Below are 24,617 nucleotides of genomic sequence, written 5' to 3'. Positions count from 1 at the left end.
AATGATATATTCTCGCTTAGCCTCAGTTCTAAGAATATACCAAAGGCAGAGGGCAGCAATTGAACCCAGAGTTTTGCTATAGGAGGATGCTTTGAAAACCCTGACAGCCACAGGCACCAAGTAGAAGGAGAAGTGGAGCTTGTGTTTTTGTGTATCCGGTTAAAGCCCATCATCTGACTTAAGGTCTCGGCTTGAAAAGAGGTTACTCATTGCTTTCGAAAATAGAAATGGGCAACAGACCGTGAAGTTTTAGAAACCCCTTTCATCGATCGAATGGGATCATTTCAAAGATAAAGCGGGAGTAATGAAGAAAGAAAACATATCTAATACCTGTTTACGTTTGGGAATAAGAAAGAAAAAGGGATCACAAATCAAAGCCGACTTTCTCCAGCAACATGGGAAAATAAAGGGTTACAACCATCTCCTGAAACTTTGAAGTGGAAAGGGGGAATCAGCTGGTGTGCTCTGCCCGCTACCCACCTCTTCCTCCTCCCCGAGGCGGGCGTGGCGAAGTTCAGCACCTCGGAAAGCGCCCCCCTCCTGCCCGCGCGGGGGTTACGCATGCTCCATGGGAGCCCGCAGCCCGGGCTTTGCGGTGCGAATATAACTCGGGTGGCCGCCGCTGACAACTCACTGGGAGCTGACAACAGTGGAGAGATGAAGGCGAGAGGCAGCGAGGTCGACATCGAAAGACCTCCAGAGGGTCAGAGGAAGGTAGACGGAACTCTCCTATCTCTCTCTTCCCTCTCAAGGGACAGAAACCTCGTCCAAGCAGCAGCAGAGAAACCGACAAAGGTTTGAAAGAGAAGGAGGGAGCCCCCTGTAGCGGTCCTGAGCGGCAGGGTAGGTATAAGCTAGTGCCCAAAAAAGGCAGGGGGGGGGGCGTCTGGATCGTACAGCAAGGACCAGAGACTCTGACCTTGGCCAGAGAACCCTGGGATGCCCACCGCTCGCCTCAGGAGCAACGCTGCACAACTCCGGCCCCCAAGGCTGTGTACCCCGCGCGGAGAAAGCCTTTGGCACCCAGTTCCCGGGGACTACCTACAGATGCGGCTTTGAAAGCTCCCACGCACGCCCTGCGCCCTCGCCAGGACAGAACCCCCAGAGAGTTGGACTCGCTTTGGTCTTCACTTCTTCCCTCCGCCCTCCCCGAACATGACCTAGAGGACCTGCGCTTGGAGGCAGTCGCCGCAGCCACGACAGTCACCATGAATAAGGCTGGCGGAGACGAGCTCTCAGAACTCTTCGGTCTGATCCCGTACCTTCTACAGGCGGCCAACACCAGCGGCAACGCGTCGTCGCTGCAGCTCCAGGACTTGTGGTGGGAGCTGGGGCTGGAGTTGCCTGACGGCGCGGCGCCGGGGCATCCCCCAGGCACCGGCGGGGAAGAAAGTGCGGACACCGAGTCCCGGGTGCGGATCCTCATCAGCGCGGTGTACTGGGTGGTTTGCGCGTTGGGGCTGACTGGCAACCTGCTGGTGCTCTACCTGATGAAGAGTAAGCAGGGATGGCGCAAGTCCTCCATCAACCTCTTTGTCACCAACCTGGCGCTGACAGACTTTCAGTTCGTACTCACCCTGCCCTTCTGGGCGGTGGAAAACGCTCTCGACTTCAAATGGCCCTTCGGCAAGGCCATGTGTAAGATCGTATCCATAGTGACGTCCATGAACATGTACGCCAGCGTCTTCTTCCTCACCTCCATGAGCGTGGCGCGCTACCACTCGGTGGCGTCCGCTCTTAAGAGCCACCGGACCCGAGGGCATGGCCGGGGCGAATGCTGCGGCCAAGGCCTGGGGGACAGCTGCTGCTTCTCAGCCAAAGCACTGTGCGTATTGATCTGGGCCTCCGCCGTGCTGGCCTCGTTGCCCAACGCGATCTTCTCCACCACCATCAAGGTAATGGGCGAGGAGCTGTGCCTGGTGCGCTTCCCAGACAAGTTGCTGGGCGGAGACAGACAGTTCTGGCTGGGCCTCTACCACTTGCAGAAGGTGCTGCTAGGCTTCGTGCTTCCGTTGTGTATCACCAGCCTGTGCTATCTTCTGCTGGTGCGCTTCATCTCCGACCGCCGTGTGGCTGGGACCGAGGGAGGAGCTTCAGCGGCCCAGGGCGGCCTGGCTGCAGCCAGCGCCCGGAGACGGTCGAAGGTCACCAAATCGGTAACCATCGTGGTCCTATCCTTCTTCCTGTGTTGGTTGCCCAACCAGGCTCTCACCACCTGGAGCATCCTCATCAAGTTCAACGCCGTGCCCTTCAGCCAAGAGTATTTCCTGTGCCAGGTATACGCGTTCCCGGTGAGCGTGTGCCTGGCTCACTCCAACAGCTGTCTCAACCCCATCCTCTACTGCCTGGTGCGCCGCGAGTTCCGCAAAGCGCTCAAGAGTCTACTGTGGCGCATCGCGTCCCCTTCTTTGACCAGCATGCGCCCTTTCACGGCCACCACCAAGCCAGAGCCCGAGGAGCAGGGGCTGCAGGCCCTGGCACCTCTCCACCGGACAGCGGAGCCTGACCTGGTCTACTACCCGCCTGGCGTGGTGGTCTACAGCGGGGGGCGCTACGACCTGCTGCCCAGCAGCTCCGCCTACTGACTCAAGGGCAGGGGACGCAGTCACTGCAAAGTGGCCTTCCCCGAATGGGGAAAGAGGAAAGCGGATTAGGCGATGCTGGGGGCCCATCGGATGAGAGGTAGGAGGGACCAGGACAGGGAAAGGCCCTAAGGAAAAGCCTGTGAAATGGCGGGGGAGGGGAGGCCGTCTGCGGAGAGGGAAGGCTTCAAACCAGGTGGAGAGAGGACGCTGGCAAAGGGGCCGAGGTCAGACTCACAGGAACAAGCCGCCAGCCTGCGTCCCCTTCTCCCCACACAGACTTCTTCCTCCCCTTAAACTCTCAACACTGGACAGGGTGAGGGCGCTCAGAAGCGGAGAAAGGAATCAGGAATGTAGAGAAAATGGGGCACAAGGAAGTGGGGGCTCAGCCAGAGATGCGCCGACAACTGAGCGCATTTACTCCAGCGACTTTTATGGAGCTCTTGAAGGGGTCTTCAAAGTGCATCCAACCGGAGAGCCGCCCACAAAACCTTTCCTTTGCGTCTCGAGCGCGAGACCGCCACAGCGCCATCTGACTCGCAGCGTGGTTGCGCAGGGGACCTAGTTTGGGAATAAGAAACTTTTTCGGAGTCGCAAGAAAGTACTAACAATCCCGATCCGCCCTCCAGAGAAAAGCACAACGCGAGGAGTACCTCCCATGGAGCCGTTGTACAGTTCATCATCCCGGACAGAGCCGGTGGGTGCGCAGGAGCCGGACCGCGACTCTGTGCTTAGGTGTCACCCGAGGCAAAATACTTGTCTCCAACACGCGCTAGAGATTCGCGGGGGAGTGGCGTCACTGCGGGAGGAAGCCGGTGTAGAGAGGTGAGAGGGGCTGAATAGAGACTTCATCGGGCCAAGGCCTCTCTATAGGAAAAGGGGAGCTGACTTGCTCACTTGGTGACCGAGCAGGAAGTGAGTGCGCCAGGCGCCGGCTGCCGGGACATCCCGGGAGGGCGGAGCGGGTCCCCTGGAAACACAGCGCGCTCCAGTCCGCGTGGTGCAGGCGAGCGTGCCCTGGAGCAGCTTGACAAGGTCTGAGTAGACAGGCCTGGGAATGGGGACTTTTCTGCAGCACTCCCCTCCCCGCCCCCACTCTTCGTGAATCCGGACGTCGGTTTGATAGAGGCTGGGGACCAACCAGTAGAGGGATGGCTCCGCCAGGGTTTTTGTAGGCTTAGACAGAAAACTAAGATTATGACTTCCGTCTACCACAAAGACAAACAAACAAACAAACAAAACTAGGAAATGGCCACATTTATTTTATTTTTTTTTTTGAGTGCCACTTGGGTGCCAAGCCCTGTACTGGCTGCTGAGATGACATATACAAGCTAGACACATTAATGATTTTGACATCTAGAAGGAGACACAAGTCATGTCCACAAGGCAACTAAGTCACTGAATGAAGAGTTAATGTCATAACAATGGCTACAAGAAAGTGCGTCCATGGGGATGGAAAGCTTAGCTCTGCTGGGGGTTCAGAGACTTCCTCACCAAAACAATACTTGAGATGTACCTAGAAATATGGGTACAATTTAGATGGGCAGGAATGGCGATTTAGACAGGCAGCAGGGACATAGGACATTTGAAACTGAAGGAAAGCAATGATTTAAGGTTGGAGATTGGCCTGTCAGCTGCATGGGGGGGAGGGAGCAGAAAATGAAGCAGTTTGGCTTCCTTTTCTTCTACAGAATTTCCTGGGATTTCTGTTCAGAATTTAGATGTCCCTGTATTTGTTTTGTTTGTCTGAGAATAGAACATTTTTGTCCCAGACAGAACATGTCATTGGTATCCTCAGAACAAATACTTGAGTTCCCAAAGGTGGTTAAAGACTTTTAAAATTCATTTCTATCCTCTCATTCAAACCTTAGTGGAGTTGAGTTAAAAGAGCAGAGTGTTTATTTGAATATTTGAGTGAGTGTGCATGCATATGTAAAAGGGGGATGGGGTGGACAGATGCCCCAGGGTGGGTGCTCTGGCTCCTTTCTTCATGCCAGTAGCCCATCCAGTGCTCTAGCTGAAAAGAGCTTGATTCATAATAAAGACCATGCCCTGTGGTTGGCCAGAGATGACAACTTTTAACTTCCTGGGGTCCAGGTAAGAGGGTCCTCTGCTGCAGTTCACTCTCCTACCTCACCCACTCATTGATTTCAAAATATTCAATCACCAGAACAGTCTTTGGAGAAATGATCAGGAAATAAACATTAAAGTCTGCAAATAATTCCATTTTAAAACCTTACACAGGTCAAAGACAGGTGGGTAAAGCAAGAGGGGTAGCTTGGTTATAAATGTAGGGTACCAAGTCACATGGGGTCCTCTGAGCATTTGCTCATCATCATCCCACACTTACGGGGAAGGGAGCAGGGACTGATTGTCCCTGATCATTCCTCTAACACAGTCATGACCTTGCAGCTCTAGGATGGTTAATGTGAAGGAGACGGAGGAGGGAAGACTGGAAGACAGACTGGTTTTGAGGGTTGATTATCTTGTGTAATTTATTGAATACTGTATTGAAAGTGAAAAAAACAACGTAGCTCTATGGGGACAGAATGGTTGTCAATGTACCAGTTGTTCACCTTTGTGATGGTGAGGTTGACTGGGAGCTGTGGCTGCCACTGCCTGGCATTGAGAGAGGGTCATAAGGCATATCACCTAGGAAAGATCAAAATTCAAAATTTGAAGTATGGGTTTCTACTGAATGCGCGTTGCTGTCCAACTATCATAAAGTAAAAAAAAAAAAAAAAATTTTGTTAAGTCCAACTATTGTTAAGTCAGGGACTATCTGTCTGTATGAGCAAATTAAATGAGTAAATTAATATCATAAAATAAATCCTCAGCAATATTTTGAGTATTGGTGAATTAACGAAAAATAAGACCCTCTGACAAAATACAGACCTCTAATTAGAAAAAACACAACACATGATAGAATAAACCCAACTGTCATTTGTAGAACTAGTCCACTTCTCAAGTTTGGTCAAGGCCAGAAATACCCTGAGATGGAGGCGCTCTCTCCCACACTCAGCCTTTGCCCCAGTGAATGGAGGCCGATCCCAGTCTTTCCTAAGATGAATAATGCCTGAAATCTGGAAACTGTTGTGCAGAGAGCTGGCAGAATGTGAGGTGTGGGCAGACCACTGATGCTGAAGTCATAACACAGGGCATCCAATGGGCAGACCCCAAAACTGCAGAGCCAAAGAAAGAGATTGATTTCCTGCCATAGACTTCCCTGTGTCTGAGGGTAGGGACAATGTTTATTGACCTAGTCCATGTATCTAACAAAGAGAGCCACAAAAGAGCAGCCAATCAGCGACACTGCAGAGGCCGTGATGACCACGATGACGCTCCCAGCCTTGTTGACCAAGAAGCCCAGGCCACCTCCGACCAGGATCTGAGCCAGCTGCACCATGCAGGTGAGGACAGCGCAATCCAGGCCCTGCCCTCTCCCATCACTGTCCAGGCTCCATCCTGGGGTTTGCTGTCTCTGCAAGGGAAATGCAGGAACACACTTACTCTTTGGGAACAGTCCTTCAGGGCAGCCACTGGGATGGGGGGCCCAGAAATATTGCAGCTGCAGGGGACATTGGGGCAGTTGTCAGAATCCCCAGGTTCCCCTTTCCTCTTCTCTGTGTGATGGTGGGGTGGTTTCTCAGCATTCCTGAGCCCCCTTTTCCTAATCAGATAACAGAGGGTAATGGTACCTGTTCTGCTGCTCTCCCGGGGCACAGGGCTTCCAAGTAAGGAGTAGGGTGTGGGCTGGGAAGTTGGTGATGCTTTGGCCAGACCATCATTACATTTGGCTGGGCATTGCAGAGTTGCAGTTTCAAGACCCTTATTCTCCAGCTTGGCCCTCCACTTTCCTCCCACATTTCCCCCCCTTCTGGTGAGGTTCAATGACATACCTTCTCGTCCTGCTCCTCACGGTGGTACTTGGCAATGAGGCTGAAGGGCACAGTGTTCAGAGTGCTGGACATCACACCAAACAAGGTACACATTGTCAGGGTGGAGTAGACGTTTGGGAAAAGTCCGATCAATCCTGTCCCCAGGCCAAATAGCAAATACCCCAGGAAGTAAAGACCCTTTAACCCGATGTAGGATCCCAAAGGTCTCTGAAGGTCTGTGGGGAGAAGAAAGAAAGAAATTACAGTGAGCAGTGCCTCATAATATTTTGTAATTTCAGACAATCTTTTCTTTTCAAATTCACTTTTTTTCTAAGGAGCTTTCCTTTGATACTGAATATGGAACAAAAGAACCTCCTTATCTGTGCTTAAAGACAGCTGGCTTTTGGAATCAGTTTTAAATCCTGTGCACACAGAGGGCTGGAAATTGCCTCCCGAGGTTGATTTTCTTTTTCCACAAGTAAGGACCAGGCAGCTGAATAGCGCCAGGATGCAAAGAGGTGGTGGGAAAGGCCACCTTGGCTATGGGACTGTGGGTGTGACGGGGGTGCAAGATGTGGGAGGAGAGTGGGCCCTTCTGATTCAGAGTCTGGCCTAACAGGACACAAACAACAATCCAGGCCTATCTTGGCCCCATCGCCCAAAGTCAGGGTGGAGGAAACTGAAACCACCAGATTTTAAGAATGATGCAAGTTATCTGGTTCCTCCCCCCCACCCCCAGCCCTGCATTTGAATGTCATCTGCCTGCCTAAGAAGGAAGCCAAAGAATGCTCTCAATCTATGGACAGGCAGGTTGCCTGACTTGCCAACACTTCCCCATTGGTGAGGGGCCCTCTCTGTACCCAGCACCACCCCATTGTAGGCGCCCTCCCCATCAGTCCATTCCTTGCACTTGTCAAAACCTCAACTTCCTCATCCAAAAGAAACCTAAAATGACAAACAAACAAACAAATGGGACTAGTAAAACCCTTCTCCAAAGCTTGTGACATCACTGAGACAAGTACCCAGCACAGAGACCATTAATGGTTAATGATTAATGGTGGGTATTGTTATTTCAACAAATACAGGCAAGCAAGATAGTTATCTCTTAAGGAGGTTCCCCTCCCAGCAAGTAAATTTGGCTTGCTCCTAAAAGTACTGTAGTAGAGCTCATTCCTAAAAATTGAAAATTTTTTGCTTTGAAATGTTTCATTCTGTGTTCCACCATGGTAGGAAAATTCCCTAAAAATCCTCCAGTCTTTCTGTTTTAAGTAGCTGTTTCTCATCCATAGGCTCCCTGTCTTTCTCCTGGCCATTCTACTGGAACATGTGAACCCAGGGGATGAATGACAAAGACCTGAAATGTGTCTATTCAAGAATGAAATTCTCCCTATCTAACCAAATAACTGTTGGACTCGCATCACAGAGACAGGAAACCTAATCTGTATTACACTTGATTCAATTATGAAACTAAACACTGTTTCAGATCATCCCATGGAAGTCAGAGCTTGACAAGTGAGCACCATTGCTTCCTCTACTCAGTGCGTCTCAGCCCTAGGGGGCTGTTGTCAAGGTGGAGAGAAAAAGCCATCTAGAGCTGGGTCAGTTTCTGTTTGCTTAATGATTATATTTATACAAAAAATGTAATCTAGGTGTCTCAGGACCTAAAAAACATCATCAGTATTCAGTGGGGAAAGGCTCTCATCCAGTATGTAGGCCAGCCAAGAGGAGGGCAAAGAAGCATAAAGAGCTATTGGGAAATACAAGCAACTTCAGAACAAAGACTGGAAGCCAAGCAAAGAATCTTTTATCCATGAGCAGAAATCAGTCAGTGCAAGGGTAAAGCTAACTTGCCCCCCGCCCCGGGTCTAATACCAAGTCATGGTATGTCCTCACGCTGTGTCTCTCGTTACAACTAGAGGCAAATGACGGATTTAAGCACCGGCTATGAGTAGGAGTGTTGGACATGAAAAATTGGCTACATTTCACAACTTAATACTGCAATTTTCATGGATCTAAGTATGCTCACTATGCAAAAGGAACTTGAAAATACCATCCCTCACCCTCCACCCCAGCAGCCAGATTGCCCTGCCAAACTCCATCTGGATAGAAATTCTAGATCCGCATCTGACGTTATATGATGAGTCCAAGATAGCGGGTGCGCTCTGGAACTGAAGGACATGATTGATTTTGCTCAGGGTGGGCTGGAGCGCGGGGGGGGAGAGAACTTGGAAAATTTAACAGACAAGGTCCACTGGACCTGAGTCTAAAAGCACAATTAGCAGTTGTCTAGATGTGGAATTAGAGAGAGCATCTGGAGAAGGAGAAACCAAAGCAGTAAGAAATACACAGAGCTGAAAAAGTCTGTGTAGTGAGTCCTCAGGGGCAGTGAGTCTGAACGGGGAGTGAGAGGTCAAAGCATGAATGGGACCCAAACTGAAAATCTTGGAACACTAGCTTCAGGACTTCGACTTTGTCTTATGGTCACAGAGAGCCCCTGAAGATCCTTAAGGGCTGGCTGGTAATTTATAAATAAAATTTTAGTTCTAATTCAAGTGAAAGGGATCCCATAGATTGATACATTAATATAACTTTGGGAAACTATTAAAATAATAATTTATTGTACACAGGGCTTTTAACTCAAAAGGGCCTAAAAATAACATGCATTTTAATCTTCAAATGCCATGCAATTCATACAGGAACTAAGACTAGACTAATGGAATGTCTCTAGTAGGGATTCTTTGAGAAAAAAAGTATTGACACAGGGCCACATGGTTGCTCAGTAGGTTAAGCCTCTGCCTTTGGCTCAGGTCATGATCTCAGGGTCCTGGAATCGAGCCCCGCTTCAGGCTCTCTGCTCGGCAGGGAGCCTGCTTTCCCTTCTCTCTGTCTGCCTGCCTCTACCTACTTGTGCTCTGTCTGTCATATAATTAAATAAAATCTTTAAAAAAAAGTATTGACACAAAACTGAAATGCATATTACTTGTGGAAAAGTGGGCTCCTCTTACAAGAACAAGGGCGGTAGTAAATAGTCTCCCCACGTCTTGAAAGCACAAAGGGACTGAGAGGAATGATGAGACCCTTTTAGTCTATTACTCTCTGATTCTGTTTTAAGTACTTGAAATCCTCCTCCTGCGATTTTCTTCATTCATGCCCTCTGGGAGTGGGAGGTAAGGAGTGGGGAGGGGAAATATAAGAAATATAAGTTTTAAGCCACTATTATTTGGTTATCATAAATTTTAAAATAATAAAGTTTACTGTTTCATGATTACTGGGCTCATGAATGCCTTACATGTTTTTCCCAATTGTGCTATATTTTGAGGAGATTTTTTTTTAAAGATTTTATTTATTTATTTGACAGACAGACAGAGATCACAAGTAGGCAGAGAGGCAGGCAGAGAGAGAGGGGGAAGCAGGCTCCCTGCTGAGCAGAGAGCCAGATGCGGGGCTTGATCCCAGGACCCTGGGATCATGACCTGAGCTGAAAGCAGAGGCTTTAACCCACTGAGCCACCCAGGTGCCCCTTGAGGAGATTTTTTGACCCTGAAGCAGGTTTTCTGCTGTGCTGTGGCTAGTTGGAAATTAGACAAGAGGACACTACAAGCATTCCCTTTCTTGCCCGCACCCAAGAAGCACACTTCAATGGCAGAATGAGTGCCCCTGAGAATGGTAACAGGGACCATCCTCCAATACTTCCCCCTCTCCTACATGGGCCATACCCTGCTGTCCCTTGGGCCTGCCCAAAGCTTAGAGCTCTGAGTTGGGGGCCAGCTATCTCCCCACAATCTAGGAGGAGTTTCCATTATTATTAGAAGCCCAATTTCCATCCTAAAGGGAGGAGCTGATTACATTTTATAGGCTAGATTATTTCACTTAATTCAATGCGTACAGATCTTGGAGATGTCCATATACATTGGCAGGCACCAAATGAGACTAGAGTTATAGTACATTAGTTTGGGATTGTTTAAAACCAATCACAGGGGTGCCTGGGTGGCTCAGTCTGTTGAGCGACTGACTCTTAATTTCAGCTCCAGTCATCTGAGGGGTCTTGGAGTTGAGCCCTGCATCAGGCTCTGTGCTCAGCTTGGAGTCTGCTTATCCCTCTTCCTCTGCTCCTTTCCCAATGCTATCTCTCTCTCAAATAAATTAGATAAATAGAATCTTTTTAAAAACCACAATAAATGAATAAAACCAATCACAGGAATCTCTTTGTTTGCAGTGTCTTTAAAAATGAAATGTGGCTAAGTGGGGGTTAATGGACTCGATCCCCATGGAAAGCTGGTACTGGTAAAGAAAGTTGTCATCCTCAATCCTGGAACAGTGTTCCTGTGACATACCTTCCTCCCCCCTGAGCTAAGGTCATTTTGCATGTCAGTTCTGTCACCTAGCATATTAACTATCCCTCCTATGTTCTGTCATCTACAGATCTAATAAGCTATATTTGTGTATATGTGAAGCTCCATCAGTGACCTTACTCCAATAGAACACAGACCTGATGCTAATCAATCCTCAGTGCTGGGACTCTATCTAGCCCTGTGCATCTCATAGTTCACCATCTGGTTTCCAAGATTTCCTTTTATTTTCCAGGGAACTTTGATCAAGAACCCATGAACTCCAAGGAAAAAGTAATCAATGAGTAAAGTAACATAGAATTCAGTATGGAAAAAGAATACGTCTCGTGGTCCTTTCTAAGGGAAGAGTTTTTCCTGATCTCCTTATAATTATCAAGAATCTGGTATTTTATTTTATTATTTTATTTTATTTCATAGTATTATTTATTTGAAAGAGAGAGAGAAAGCATGAGTGGGAGGGGCAGAGGGAGAAGGAGAGAAAATCCCAAGCAGACCCCACACTGAAGGAGGAGACTGACATGAGGTTCGATCTCACAACCCTAAGATTACGACCTGAGCCACACCAAGGGTCAGATGCCTAAATGCCTATGCCACCCAGGGAACCCAAGGATCTCGTATTTTAAAGAGCAGAAAATATATATAAAAATATAAAATCCAAAATTCTGCTAGACCAGAGCCCTCTGGAAGATACTTTCAGGAGGAAGAGACTTACAAGAATAAAACGAGGAAAACACGGCATTGATGCACAAGCCCCAACATCCAACCTCGACCCCTCTTTCATAGACGAGAAACTCTGTGGAGTTGTGTGCGCTGTAGGGGTCCCCATGGTACACAATCTGAAAGAGAGATTTGGGAACGTTGAGATACAAATGCACTGTGGTAGGGACTCCCTTTTGTGCTCCTTCTCCATCCCTGTACAGCTTCCCAGGACACAGAGCTCACTCTCCCACAATCGTATCACCCCTCTCATCCTCTTACACTTCTACTCAAGGAACTTCAGGAAGTCCTAATGCCATCAACTCTAAGCAGCATTTCCCCGGATCATTAAGACCCTTTCTTCTCCCTAACACCTGGCTCCTGCCTGACTTAGGCAATCCTGACACCCTTCTTCCAGTTCAGCCAGCAGGCTTCTGACTGATCTCCACACGTGCCATTCCTATTCCTGCTTAGAATGTTTTCTTCCTCTTCTCTGTCTAGCTCCTATTCACCTTTCAAGGCCTGGATCATACTGAACCTTCTTTGTTGAGCCTGCCAAGAAGCTGCAGTTCACACTGATTCTTCCCTGTCTGCTGTATTTGATCAAGTACTGGTCCCATAGAGATGTCTTGGGTGCAGTAAATTGTCTCCAGTTCCTGTCTGTAAGACAGTTCTTTGAAGGTACTCTTTCTTATACTCTCACTGTGCCCATCCTAGGGGTGAACCCAGAAGAAACTCGACAAGTACTGAACAAGGGAGTGATGTGCAAGTCAATGAGTCTTTGCACAAACATGTTTATTACCTGGCCCATGAAATCTGTGAAGAAGAGCATGTTAGACAGGAAGGCGGTCCATCCAATGAAGTGGCTGATGCAAAGGCAGCGGTAGTGGGGAGGCATGTTCACCAGCGCCCTCAGCAGTGACTTCATGGTCATCGCTTTCCTAGACTGGAATAAAACATGAAACTGGTGTGAACTTCAGGGCAGACGTGCAGCCAGCTGTGTGAGCCAGAGCACACAGTCATGTTTCTCATCTGTCAGTCGATTACCCCCACAGAATCACACTTTCTGGGCACAGCACCAAGGTTTCCATGGAGAGGTCTTATAGGAAGTGTTCTGTTAAGTATGTGTGGATACTGAGCAGTTTCAGGCCCTGAATAAAGCTTTGGAGACTTAAGGGTAAAGGGACTGCAAATGGAACTTGTCTTGGGCCAAGGTGGAACAAATATCTAACATCCTGTCTTTGAATGACAAAACCACTACATAAGGACAGAGCTCACAGATCCAAGCTAGCCTTTGGATGATTATAATTCCAGATTTCCTGAGTCTGAAAGTGTGTTAGACTGAATTCTAAGATGGCCCCATGAACTCTGTCCGCTGGTGTTATGTTATGTTACATGGAAGAGGGATTTTGCAGATATAATTGAGGTTACTAATTTCTTGACTTTGAGTTAATTAAAAGGGAGATTATCTGGGTACTCTAACCGGATCACATGAGTCCTTTAAAAAGCAGAGAATTTTCTGTAGGTGGGAGCAAAAGAGGAAGTTAGAGAATTTCAAAGCACAAGAGTTACTGGCTTTAAAGGTGGAAGAGACCCAATGGAAGGACCCTATGGAAGGGACCTTAGAGTAAACTCCAGGAGATGAGAGTGACTCCTGGCCATCAGCCAGCAAAAAAACCAAGCCCCTCAGTCCTACAACCACAAGGAGCTGGGTTCTACCTGAATGAGCTCAGAAGCCGATTCTTCCCCAGTTGAGCCTCCAGATGAGAATGCACTTCCATCAACAACTTGATTTCAGCTTGTGACACCCTAAGCAGAGAACCCGGTGGAGTTTAATCTACAAAAAATCTACAATTTTTTGTAGATTAAATATGCTTTTAATCTGCTGGAGTTTAATCTACAAAAAATCTACAATTTTTTGTAGATTAAATATGCTTTTAATCTGCTTGAGGTGATTTTCTAGGTCATTTGCTAGGTAGCAACAGAAAACTAATACAGAGAGCCAAGCAGCTCCCTGCTCTTGCTCAGGTCCCTCTTTCCAGTTTATTTTTTTCTGGATCCTGCCATGAGCCAGCACATGTAAATGAGCCCTTTATGGAGTCAGAGGCGAAGACAATATAGAATACACACACACACACACATATACACACACAATGAATACACATATCCACATTCTTTAATTTAGACTTAAATTGTGTTGAAACCAGAGGCTACACTGTTTTTTTTTGTTTGTTTGTTTGTTTTGCATCAGAAACCTTGAGAAAATGAGAAATGTTGAACTATTGACACAACTGTTTTGAAATACAAAGAATAAAAGAGCTTTTAGCATCTTGTTTTATAACAGAAGAAAGAAACGTTGGGAATATTAAGACACTGAGACTATAATCATCAATCATGGTGGGGGATTAGGTCTTTCTTGTCAGATCTTTATTTATTATGAGTCTTGACATAATGAAATTGAGTCCTGGTTAGTTTATTTATAAGGTAGTCTCCTGGGAATTTCTATTTTAACTATAACAACATATTGTTTTATAACTCTTAACTTTATGTAACAATACCTTTCCCTTCAATTTTTTTTTAAGATTTTATTTATTTATTTGACAGACAGAGATCACAAGTAGGCAGAGAGGCAACCAGAGAGAGAGGAGGGGAAGCAGGCTCCCCGCTGAGCAGAGAGCCTGATGTGGGGCTCGATCCCAGGACCCTGGGACCATGACCTGGGCCGAAGGCAGAGGCTTTAACCCACTGAGCCACCCAGGTGCCCCTCTTCAATATTTATTGTGGAAAAATACATTTACTTATTATAGATTTGTTATGTAAATTGATTTTTTAATTTGTCAAATTTTTAGTATTTAACCTATTGGCATAGTCTGCCTATAGGTTAAATAAATAAATGATCTTACACAGTCATTCCCACTCATATCCATGGGGAATACCTTGCAAGACCCCCACTGGGGTATCAAACCCTAGATAGACTATGTTTTTCATATGTACACATACTAACAATAAGGTTTAATTTATAAATTAGACACAGTCAGAGATTAACAACGATAACTAATAGCAAAACAGAACAATTATGACAATATACTATAATAAAAGTTGTGAGTGTGGTCTCTCCCTCCTAAAATACATCATTGTGTTGTACCAACTGTTCTTCTTCATCTTCTTCCTGTGATGACGTGAGATGATAGAAGACTTCTATGGAATGAGATGAAATGAGGTGGATGACATACCATTAGGCTACTATTGACCTTTTTTTAAAAAGATTTCATTTATTTATTTGACAGGCAGAGAGAGAGATCAACAGTAGGCAGAGCGGCAGATAGAGAGAGGGGGGGAAGCAGGCTCCCCATTGAGCAGAGAGCCCGAAGCGGGGCTTGATCCCATGACCCTGAGATTATGACCTGAGCCAAAGGCAGAGGCTTAACCCACTGAGCCACCCAGGCGTCCCCACTATTGACCTTCTGATGATAAATCAAAAGGGTCATCTCCTTCCAAATGGCAGTTGACCACAGGTAACCGAAATGTGGAAAGTGAAACTTTAGATAACTGGAGACAACTGTACCTAGTCAGTATTTGAAAAGCACAGACATTCCTTTGGAATTAGGAAAAATAACTTTTTGCATGTAAAATATAGTAACTGTCAAAATAAATGCTGACTGAAAAAGAAACTCAATGCAGGATTATTACTTTTTATTCGACCATAGGAAGAAGCTAAGGATAGAGAACAAAAAACAGGGGTTCATGGCTGGTGCAGTTGGTAAAGCACACAACTCTTGTTCTCAGGGTTATAGGTTTAAGCCTCGTGCTGGGTGTAAAGAAATAAAATCTTTAAACAGCAATAGCCTGAGTTTCATGCCTTTCCTTCTTTTCATTCCAAAAATGCAAAAATTCTAAAAAGTGAATGTGGCCAGCAAGTATTCATCCTCTTTCCAAATACTAATTTATGCTTCTGCCTTAGACGTAATTTTCATCCTACTTTCATTGTTAATCTAACTTCCCCTTTTATCAAAAAACAAATATGAGCTTTCAAATTGTGTCTAGTGTTTCAAACCCTTTGGGTATTTCCACTCAGAAGGAACATTCAGCAGGCATTTTATTCTGGGACTCATCAGTTCCCTTAGAGAAGCCCTCTCCATGGCCCAGGGCCCTTGGGAGTTGCTCTACTGCATGTATCGTGCACCTTTGTCAACTGGAGGCTGAGTGGTGGTAGATTTATATGTGAAAAATGCACAGAGCCGAGAGCGGGGAGGAGAACTTCATGAGAGTGCACTCAGAAGGAGACCGCTGAAAGGTTGAAGTAAGCAATAATGAAATGCGGAGGAACTGCAGATGAATTTTATGGGATCCAGTTTGAATACTGAAAGAATTCAGGCTTCCTCTTGCCATTGAAAAAAAATTAGTCCCAGTTCTCCAACTGCACCGCCACCCTCATTTTGGAAAGTGTTATATTCCACCTTGCAAAGTAAGTAATGGTATAAATGGCTTATTATGCCCTCTGTTAGGGCTGTAAGTCTTTCAGCATAGGGAGCAGAGATTAGTCAATTTTATGATCCCTAAATACCAAGTAATGCCCTATATATATTTGGTACCCGAAGTAGTGTGTTGACTAAATAATGACTATAATATGTTTTTATAGTCGTATAAAGCTTAAAAAACACCTTTACATGCTTTATCTTAGTTGAACAACCCAATATTCCTGGAAAATAGGCCAACCCATCAAGAGAAGTTGAACTCACAGAGACTCACTGAGCTTGTATGAAAGTTCTGTTGGAGCACAGATTAAGTCTATTCCCTGTTGGTGTGTGAGGAGCTCAGCGTTCTGACAGGCTCATAATAGGCGCTTGTAGCTAACACCTTGCTATGTGGTAGGAACCACTCTAAGTAAGTTTTGCATGACTTAAACCATAGAATCAGCACAAAATATTTGTAGGTAAATAGAATGACTTTCTCATTTTACAGAAATGTAAATGCTCAAGGTCATGCATTCCAGAAGTGGTAGAGGCAGGATTTGAACACCTATGCTCTTTATTTTTAAAATTTTTTTTTTTCTTAGAGAGTGCCTGCAAGCATGGGGGTAGGGGCAGAGGGAGAGGGAGAGAGAGACTCTTAAGCAGGCACCATGCTCAGAGCAGAGCCTGATGCCAATGAGGGGCTTGATCTCACCAACCTGAGATCATGACCTAAGCCCAAATCAAGAATTGGACACTTAACTGCCTGGGCCACCGAGGTGCCCCATACACTCTTAATCTTTAGGCTCTTTACAGCAAATGCCTGGTAGTTGTTGAATGAATAACACAGGCCAGTCAGCTAGAGGAATCAAGATTTAAACCTAGGTCTTCTACAACCTCTTTGCCAGTGAGGGCATCCTTTGTGCTTATATAGCTGACGTAGTGCCATTAAACTCAGCTTGAAGGAGGAAGCAACTGTACATCAGTGTTGTCCAACAGAACTTTCTACAATGATGGAAATGTTCTATATCTGCACTGTCTTGGACTGTAGTTCCTAGCCCCAAGGGGTTCTTAAGCATTTGAAATGTGGCTAACACAACTAAGGACCTGACATTTTAATTTATTCCATTTTAATTAATTTAAACTTAAGTAGCCGTATGGGACAAGAAGCCAATGTATTGGTCAGCATAGTTCTAGCCTCTTCTCTCTGACACTTCCCCTTAATCTAGTTCCATTTCTCTGTAATTTAGTAGAGTTTTTTTAAAATTTTTAAACTGATTAATTCACTGACCAGTTCACTGAAAATGGCCTAAAAGAAATATTTAATCAACTCATGAATTACAAATTCAACATGCCCAACCCAGTTACCAACCCAGGGATGCATTCATTTGGAGGGACAAATTTATAGTCCCAACCTAAGAAATCAAGCTATTTCCTGAGGCCTAAAGATGGTTTTCTCTTATGGTCTGACATTTTGGAACTGGCTTCATCATCTTCCCTACTTTGATGCACTGAAAAGAGTCAGAGGAAGACCAGAGGAAAATGAACACATTTTTAAAGTTTTAATTCAAAGGGATAAGAGCTATAGGGGATTGGAGGATTCGGTTAGATTTCACATTAAACTTTTCACATCAAATAAGCAAACAAAACAAAGAATGGTTAAAAAAGAAGAAGAAGAAGAGGAGGAGGAGGAGGAGGAGGAGGAAGAATTGTAGGAGGAGAAGAAGGAGGAGTAAGAACAAGGATATTTTCCCTGAGTAAAGAAAAAAAGAATTTGCCTCTTACCTGTCCAGCAGAATTTTTATTTTTTCCTCCCTGCAATGCCAGTTCTGGGTTTACAGAACCATTTTTGACTTTCTCAATAGACCCATACTGGTACATTTTGTCTGATGACAATGCAAAATCCTGGGGGGCTTGCTGTGGGGATATGTCCTGTGTAACATCTTTAAGTGGGGCTTCAGGGATACTGCAGAGATGAATAATAAAACACAGAGTGAGCACCAAGGCGGAGAAGAAGAACATGACCTGGAATTCTGTGCCCAGTGCTCTTCCTATCTCCAGATGAGCCCAGTCGATGCCACCCAAAAGGTAACCCAGGGCACCTCCAAAACCTAGAAAGCAAGAAAAACTGTGTTAGCATAGTTAGCAAACCATCTTCTCTTTTCATGGTATCCAGAGACCCCCCGCCCTTCCGTGGGAAAGCTCTCTGAGGACAGCAGAGGCACCTGGTTATGACAGAGTTAACACATCAGGAGGCCAAGATATCTGCAACCACAAAACTTGGGTTCAAGCTTAGTTCTGGCATGTGCTTGTTGTGCCCTTGGCCTTCCTCACTCAAAACGTGGGGTTAGTAATGATAGAAGAGCCACACTTGGTTGTGATTCAGAGGGCTGTTCTGGGACTTGTGCCGCAGGATCTTCATCAGACAATGACTCTCTTTATCTCATCTTGGAGATGCCCAGGGTGTCAGAGATCATGGGCTGAGCTGAGCAATCAACCAATAAAGATGTACTAAATTCCCAGAACTATTTGAGGGTCTATCTAAATCAGGATTGATTGGAAAATGGACTAGTACCAGACACAAATATTGCCACCATCAGAAATCCTGTGGCCTTTCTAAACTGCACACTCTAAACTGCTTCGGAACTAAAAGTCCTGCCCTTAAAGAGCTTTAGGGAAAACCGACCTCTGACTGCAGTAAAATTATTTGTATTGGCATTTATCTGTTAATAAGCTTCTTAGCGTGGCGCAGGTTTGCCAAGATCAAACATCTTTGGACTCTGCCTTCTTTCCTCTATTTGAAGCTAAAGGTACTTTTTTTTCCCAGTGGATAGCCACAGAATAAATAACAAAAGGCAAAATATGAATTTTAAAAATCGTATTGTCTTCTCGCAGGACGGGATGCTGATTAGAACTCTTTCCATTGCTCTTTTTACCTGCTTTTGCTAAAGACAGTGTGATTTAAGGAACAGTGAGGAAGGACTTCCCCAAATCAATCCTGCCCTCTAATGGTCTAATATTTGAAATCCTATTAGTAGTGATTCCTTCTTTCTGGACTTTGAAACACAAGAGCCCCTGACCCGGGCAAGACACTGTATTACCCAACGACAAAGGAGTTAAGTCCTCTTCAGATGGTGGCAGGTGTCAGTGGTTCTGAAAAACTCAAGGTGGGGGGCACATCTGGGGATGGGAGGGTGCCGGGGGAAGTAAGGAGATGGATGCCAGACACACTGCCTACCTGTGCCACAAACTTATGTAGGGCCGATCACCCTGTCAACCTTTCCATGTCAACCACCCCTCATGCCTTCCCAAACACAGACAGCCACCTGGACAGAAAAACTTTGTTTTTGTTTTTGTTTTTCTTGTGCCAGTGAAGTCTCAATTTTATTTCCCAGATAAAGACAGTACCCTCACAAGCCAGGGAATCAAGGAAGAAAAGGGAACTTAAGGGCTTCTCTAACTCTAACCCTAAACATCCAACATAAACCCTGACCCCGGGAACACAAATGTCAATGTCAAATACCATGACTCCTAATTTATCTCGAATGGTGGAAGAATGGGCGATTGTGGTCACGTGACATTCTGGTTAGTTGCAATTTACTGCAGAGGATATTTACAGGCGACCAACTATTTTTTTTTTATTTCTTTTCAGCATAACAGTATTCATTGTTTTTGCACCATACCCAATGCTCCATGCAATACGTGCCCTCCCTATTACCCACCACCTGGTTCCCCAACCTCCCACCGCCCCCCCCCCCCCGCCCATTCAAAACCCTCCGGTTGTTTTTCAGAGTCCATAGTCTCTCATGGTTCATCTCCCCTTCCAATTTCCCTCAACTCCCTTCTCCTCTGCATCTCCCAATGTCCTCCATGTTCTTTGTTATGCTCCACAAATAAGTGAAACCATATGATACTTGACTCTCTCTGCTTGACTTATTTCGCTCAGTATAATCTCTTCCAGTCCCGTCCATGTTGCTACAAAAGTTGGGTATTCATCCTTTCTGATGGAGGCATAATACTCCATCGTGTATATGCACCACATCTTCCTTATCCATTCATCCGTTGAAGGGCATCTTGGTTCTTTCCACAGTTTGGTGACCATAACCATTGCTGCTATAAACATTGGGATACAGATGGCTCTTCCTTTCACTACATCTGTATCTTTGGGGTAAACACCCAGCAGTGCAATTGCAGGGCCATAGGGAAGCTCTATTTTTAATTTCTTGAGGAATCTCCACACTGTTCTCCAGAGTGGCTGCACCAACTTGCATTCCCACCAACAGTGTAAGAGGGTTCCCCTTTCTCCACATCCTCTCCAACACACGTTGTTTCCTGTCTTGCTAATTTTGGCCATTCTAACTGGTGTCAGGTGGTATCTCAATGTGGTTTTAATTTGAATCTCCCTGATGGCTAGTGATGATGAGCATTTTTTCATGTGTCTGATAGTCATTTGTATGTCTTCATTGGAGAAGTGTCTGTTCATATCTTCTGCCCATTTTTTGATATGATTATCTGTTTTGTGTGTGTTGAGTTTGAGGAGTTCTTTATAGATCCTGGATATCAACCCTTTGTCTATACTGTCATTTGCAAATATCTTCTCCCATTCCGTGGGTTGACAGGCGACCAACTATTTAATTGTTAACCAATGAATTTCAAAAATAAAGCATCGTTGTCGTGCCCTGAGTGCCAAGGCATTTTAAGACAGAACTATGGGAGACGGTGGCAGACTGGGTGCAATGAGGTCAAAAATACATGTCTTCTGCCAACAGAAATATATGGTCTAACTATGGATGATGGTCATATCATAAACAGATAAGACACATGTGGGGACCTGACCTGAATGGTGGGTCCCAGGCTGTGGGAGGAAGGAGAGGCCACTGAGCCAGCCACACCTGGCTGTGATTTGGAGGACCTCTCTGGGACTTGTGGTGCCTCAGAATCATTATCAGACAATGACTCTTTATCTCATAGTGGAGACGTCCAGGGTGTCAGAGGTACTGGGCTGAGCCAAGCAATCAACCAATTAAGATGTACTAAATTCCCAGCACTATTTGAGGGTCTATCTAAATCAGGATTTCCCAATTTCCGCACCCCAGACATTGGGGGCTGAAGGATTCTTGGTTGTGAAGGGCTGTTCTGTGCACTATAGGGTGGTCTGCAGCATCTCTGGGCTCTCCCCACCAGATGCCAGTAACAACTCCTCCACCAGCCTGATAACCAAAAATGCATCTAGACATTGCCTAATGTCCTGTGGGGGGACAAAATGGCCCCTGGTTGAAAACCCCTGACCTAAAGTAATCCAGTGAAAACTTACACATTCTTTTTTTTTTTAAACTGTTCATCATTCATTACCAGATCAATGGTTGTCAAAATGTCATTTAGTTCTCCTGTCACTTATGCCTCTTCCCTTCTCAGCTACCATCCCACCAAGTAAGGGAAATGTAGAGTAAAAGACCCCTGCCCATTTAGAAATACTTATATGTGAGATGAATCCTCCACTGTGCAATAGAATGGTGGCTTTATTTTATGGATGTAAATATACAGGCATAAATCTAATGATGAATTCATGTTCAGTACTGACTAGAAGGATCTAGTCCTACAACTGGAAGGTTTCCTAGTCTATTTTGATGTCTGCTGGCTTAGCGTACTTCACTAAATATTGTTGAGCACTAAATAGATGTGAAGGACTCTCCGAGCTTCTGCGCATGCAGATGTAGAAGAGACACAGCACCCATTTCATTCCTCCCCAGAAGGCAGTTCAAAGTGAAAGAAGCAGGTAAGTAAGCAGCTACTTTATTTATTTTTTTAAAGATTGTATTCATTTATTTGACAGAGAGAGAGATCACAAGTAGACAGAGAGGCAGGCAGAGAGAGAGGGGAAAGCAGGCTCCCGCTGAGCAGAAAGAGCCTGATGTGGGGCTCGATCTCAGGACACTGAAATCATTATCTGAGCCAAGGGCAGAGGCTTAACCCACTGAGCCACCCAGGGGCCCCTAAACAGCTACTTAAGAAAAAACAAACTGGGGGCCTGAGTGGCTTAGTGGGTTAAGCCTCTGCCTTCGGCTCAGGTCATGATTCCAGGGTCCTGGGATCAAGCCCCACATTGGGGTCTCTGCTCAGCGGGGAGCCTGTTTCCCCCACTCTTTCTGCCTGCTTCTCTTCCTACTTGTGATCTTTCTCTCTGTTAAATAAATAAATGAAATCTTTAAAGAAAAAAAACTGTAATAAATGATGCTAGAGGGGCACCTGGGTGGCTCAATTGGTTATGTGTCTGCCTTTGGCTCAGGTCATGATCTCAGGATCCTGGGAGTGAGCCCCACATTGGGCTCCATGCTCAGTGGAGAATCTGTTTCTCCCTCTCCCTCTGCCCCTCCCCCTGCTCCTGTTCTCTCTCTATCTCAAATAAATAAAGAAAATCTTAAAAGAAATCAAAGAAAATGATGCTAGAACTGTGACCTGGGTACTCAGAGTATAGAGGAGTTCTGAAGAGTTTGTTTCTGGCACCTAGTTAATAGTACCAAGATGATGTTGATTATTAATAATTATTATAGGATTCCTCTTGATTAGCAATGAAGTTCGTAAGAGTTCAGTATATCAAAGATATTAGAGGTAGAAGGCTGTTCCGAACTCGTCTGGTTGAATTTGATCTGAAAGCCAATGGTTTACAGTGGCTAAGTAACAGGGGACAGCATGGGAAGAAGGGATTTGGAATTTTCCCTGATTTCAATCCCCTCCTGCCCCACCGTGTTCTTCTGGGGGTGGTGAAACTCCCTCACATGAGTTTTGTGACTGCTAACATGACAATGCACGTACCTCGTCGGCACAGATGGTGGCGGAACCAGGGCCCAAACCGAGGGCCCTCTAGACTTGTTCCAGAAACCCTGACTCCAAAGCCTTCCCCAGAAGTGGGAGAGGACTATTGCATCAGGGGGACAATCTGCCCAGTGATTAGAATCCAGGGATCTTTCTGGGGGCTGAGCCAGGCCTACCACTGACCAAGCAGGGCAAGTGGGAAGTATAGTGGAAGGAAAATGTATCCCAAACCTGGAAAGAGTAACAACGGTAAGTGCCTGATTTAAAAAATATGTCAGTCTAGAGCAGTGCTTCTTAAACCTTAATGTGTGCATGGATCATATGGACATCTTGTTAAAATGCAGCATGCCTTGGTCTGTTTGGGTTTATGTAACAAGAATGCCATAAGCCGGGTGGCTTCTAAACAACAAAGAGTTATTTCTCCCAGGTGTGTTGGCTGGGTATGACAACTGTGGTGTCAGCAGACGAGGTATCTGGTGAGGCGCGCTAATCCCACTCAGGAGGCCTCGTGACCTAACCGCCTGCTACAGGCTCCACCTCCTGACCCCATCACATTGCGGGTTAGGGGGTTCACATATACATTTTGAGGGCAAACACTGAATCTATAGCACAGGTTCTGGTTTTAAAGATTCAGAGTATGGTCTTTCCAAGCTCCCCAGGGTTGCCAGTGTGGCCAGTCTAAACATCACTCTGCGTAGGCGGGTAAGCGAGAAGTTCCTTCCTTCCTTCCTTCTTCCTTTCTTTTTCTTTCTTTCTTTCTTTCTTTCTTTCTTTCTTTCTTTCTTTCTTTCTTTCTTCTTTCTTTCTTTTTTTAGTTTTTATTTATTTATTTGTGAGAGAGAGAGAGCACAAAGCAGGGGGAGCAGCAGGAAGAAAAGAAGTAGGCTCCCCGCTGAGCAGAGAGCCTGATGCGGGGCTCCATCCCAGGACCCTGAGACCATGACCTGAGCTGAAGGCAGGCGCTTAACGACTGAGCCACCCAGGCACCCCCAGGGAGCAGGTTCTAATCAACCCTGCTCCACCCTTACCTGACGTTCTCAGGGAACGGGACTTTGTCGTCAGAGGATATTTGACCAACAGTGCAAAACTGACCAAGTACAATGATGGGCAGTTGTGTAAAATTGAGATTAATTTGCAGACATTATTAGGGTTCTACGATTTGATTATGGTTTTGTAGCCTGATAGAGGAATTATCCCAAAAAACATGACAGGGGAGTTATAGTTTTACTGCCCTCTAGAAAGTTAACCAGATTTATATCTAACCTAACACTTTTTCTTTGGCTAATCACACACACACACACACACACACACACACACACACACACAGAGACACAACCTGCAGGAACGTGGGGAAACCATTCTTTATGTCTTCCCTGTCAGTTCCCTCGATAATTTGTTGAGCAAAATTCAGACACCTGCTTCCAGTAATTTAGAGAATTTCGGATCCTCTCTTTTCTTAGGGAGGGGGAAAAAACAAAACAGGCAAAACTGTTTCATTTGTTCCAAAGCTATTGTAGGATGTAGCTAAATGTTACAACAAAATGTGTCCTGAAGGAAGAGTGGGCCATTGGGGTAATTACTCAGTAGGCACCATATTAAAACTGGATAGAAACACCCTCAGATATGACAAAGGCCAGCAGAGGGCTGTAGGGATTCACTGAAAGCTTTCCTTTCTGCTGCCTCTGCTTAAGCTAAGGATTTTATCTTCAAAGACAGTCTCCAAGACAAAGCCAAGTCAGCTGCAACAAAGGCCAATACCAACTCCCACATCGGCATCCAGACAGCATTTCTCTCTCTGCCAGCGTCAGTCTCACTGGGGCCTCTGGGATTAATCACCAGGATATTGGC

At 45.7% G+C, this 24,617-nt stretch overlaps 2 protein-coding genes across 2 annotated transcripts in view; one reads left to right on the top strand and one right to left on the bottom strand.

Moving 5' to 3' along the window:
• Positions 1–650: 650 nt before the first annotated feature.
• On the top strand, positions 651–2,592 carry RXFP3 (relaxin family peptide receptor 3). Its single transcript, XM_046000552.1, has one exon. It carries the CDS (start codon positions 1,209–1,211, stop codon positions 2,583–2,585), a length of 1,377 nt encoding a protein of 458 aa, XP_045856508.1. The 5' UTR covers positions 651–1,208; the 3' UTR covers positions 2,586–2,592.
• A 2,901-nt stretch (positions 2,593–5,493) lies between these two features.
• SLC45A2 (solute carrier family 45 member 2) overlaps positions 5,494–24,617 on the bottom strand; it is a 33,505-nt gene continuing 14,381 nt past the window's right edge. The window contains exons 3-7 of the mRNA XM_046000722.1: positions 17,742–18,067; positions 12,308–12,451; positions 11,522–11,645; positions 6,482–6,696; positions 5,494–6,063 (exon numbers count right to left, since the gene is read on the bottom strand). Of these exons, the coding sequence (XP_045856678.1) occupies positions 5,842–6,063; positions 6,482–6,696; positions 11,522–11,645; positions 12,308–12,451; positions 17,742–18,067 (1,031 nt within the window). The 3' untranslated portion in view covers positions 5,494–5,841. The remainder of the gene's footprint in view (positions 6,064–6,481; positions 6,697–11,521; positions 11,646–12,307; positions 12,452–17,741; positions 18,068–24,617) is intronic.

Source organism: Meles meles, chromosome 3 (genome assembly GCF_922984935.1).
Source record: "Meles meles chromosome 3, mMelMel3.1 paternal haplotype, whole genome shotgun sequence".
Lineage (NCBI taxonomy): Eukaryota > Metazoa > Chordata > Mammalia > Carnivora > Mustelidae > Meles > Meles meles.
Note: the sequence above shows the minus strand (reverse complement) of the source record. Positions and strands in the feature narration are given on the sequence as shown.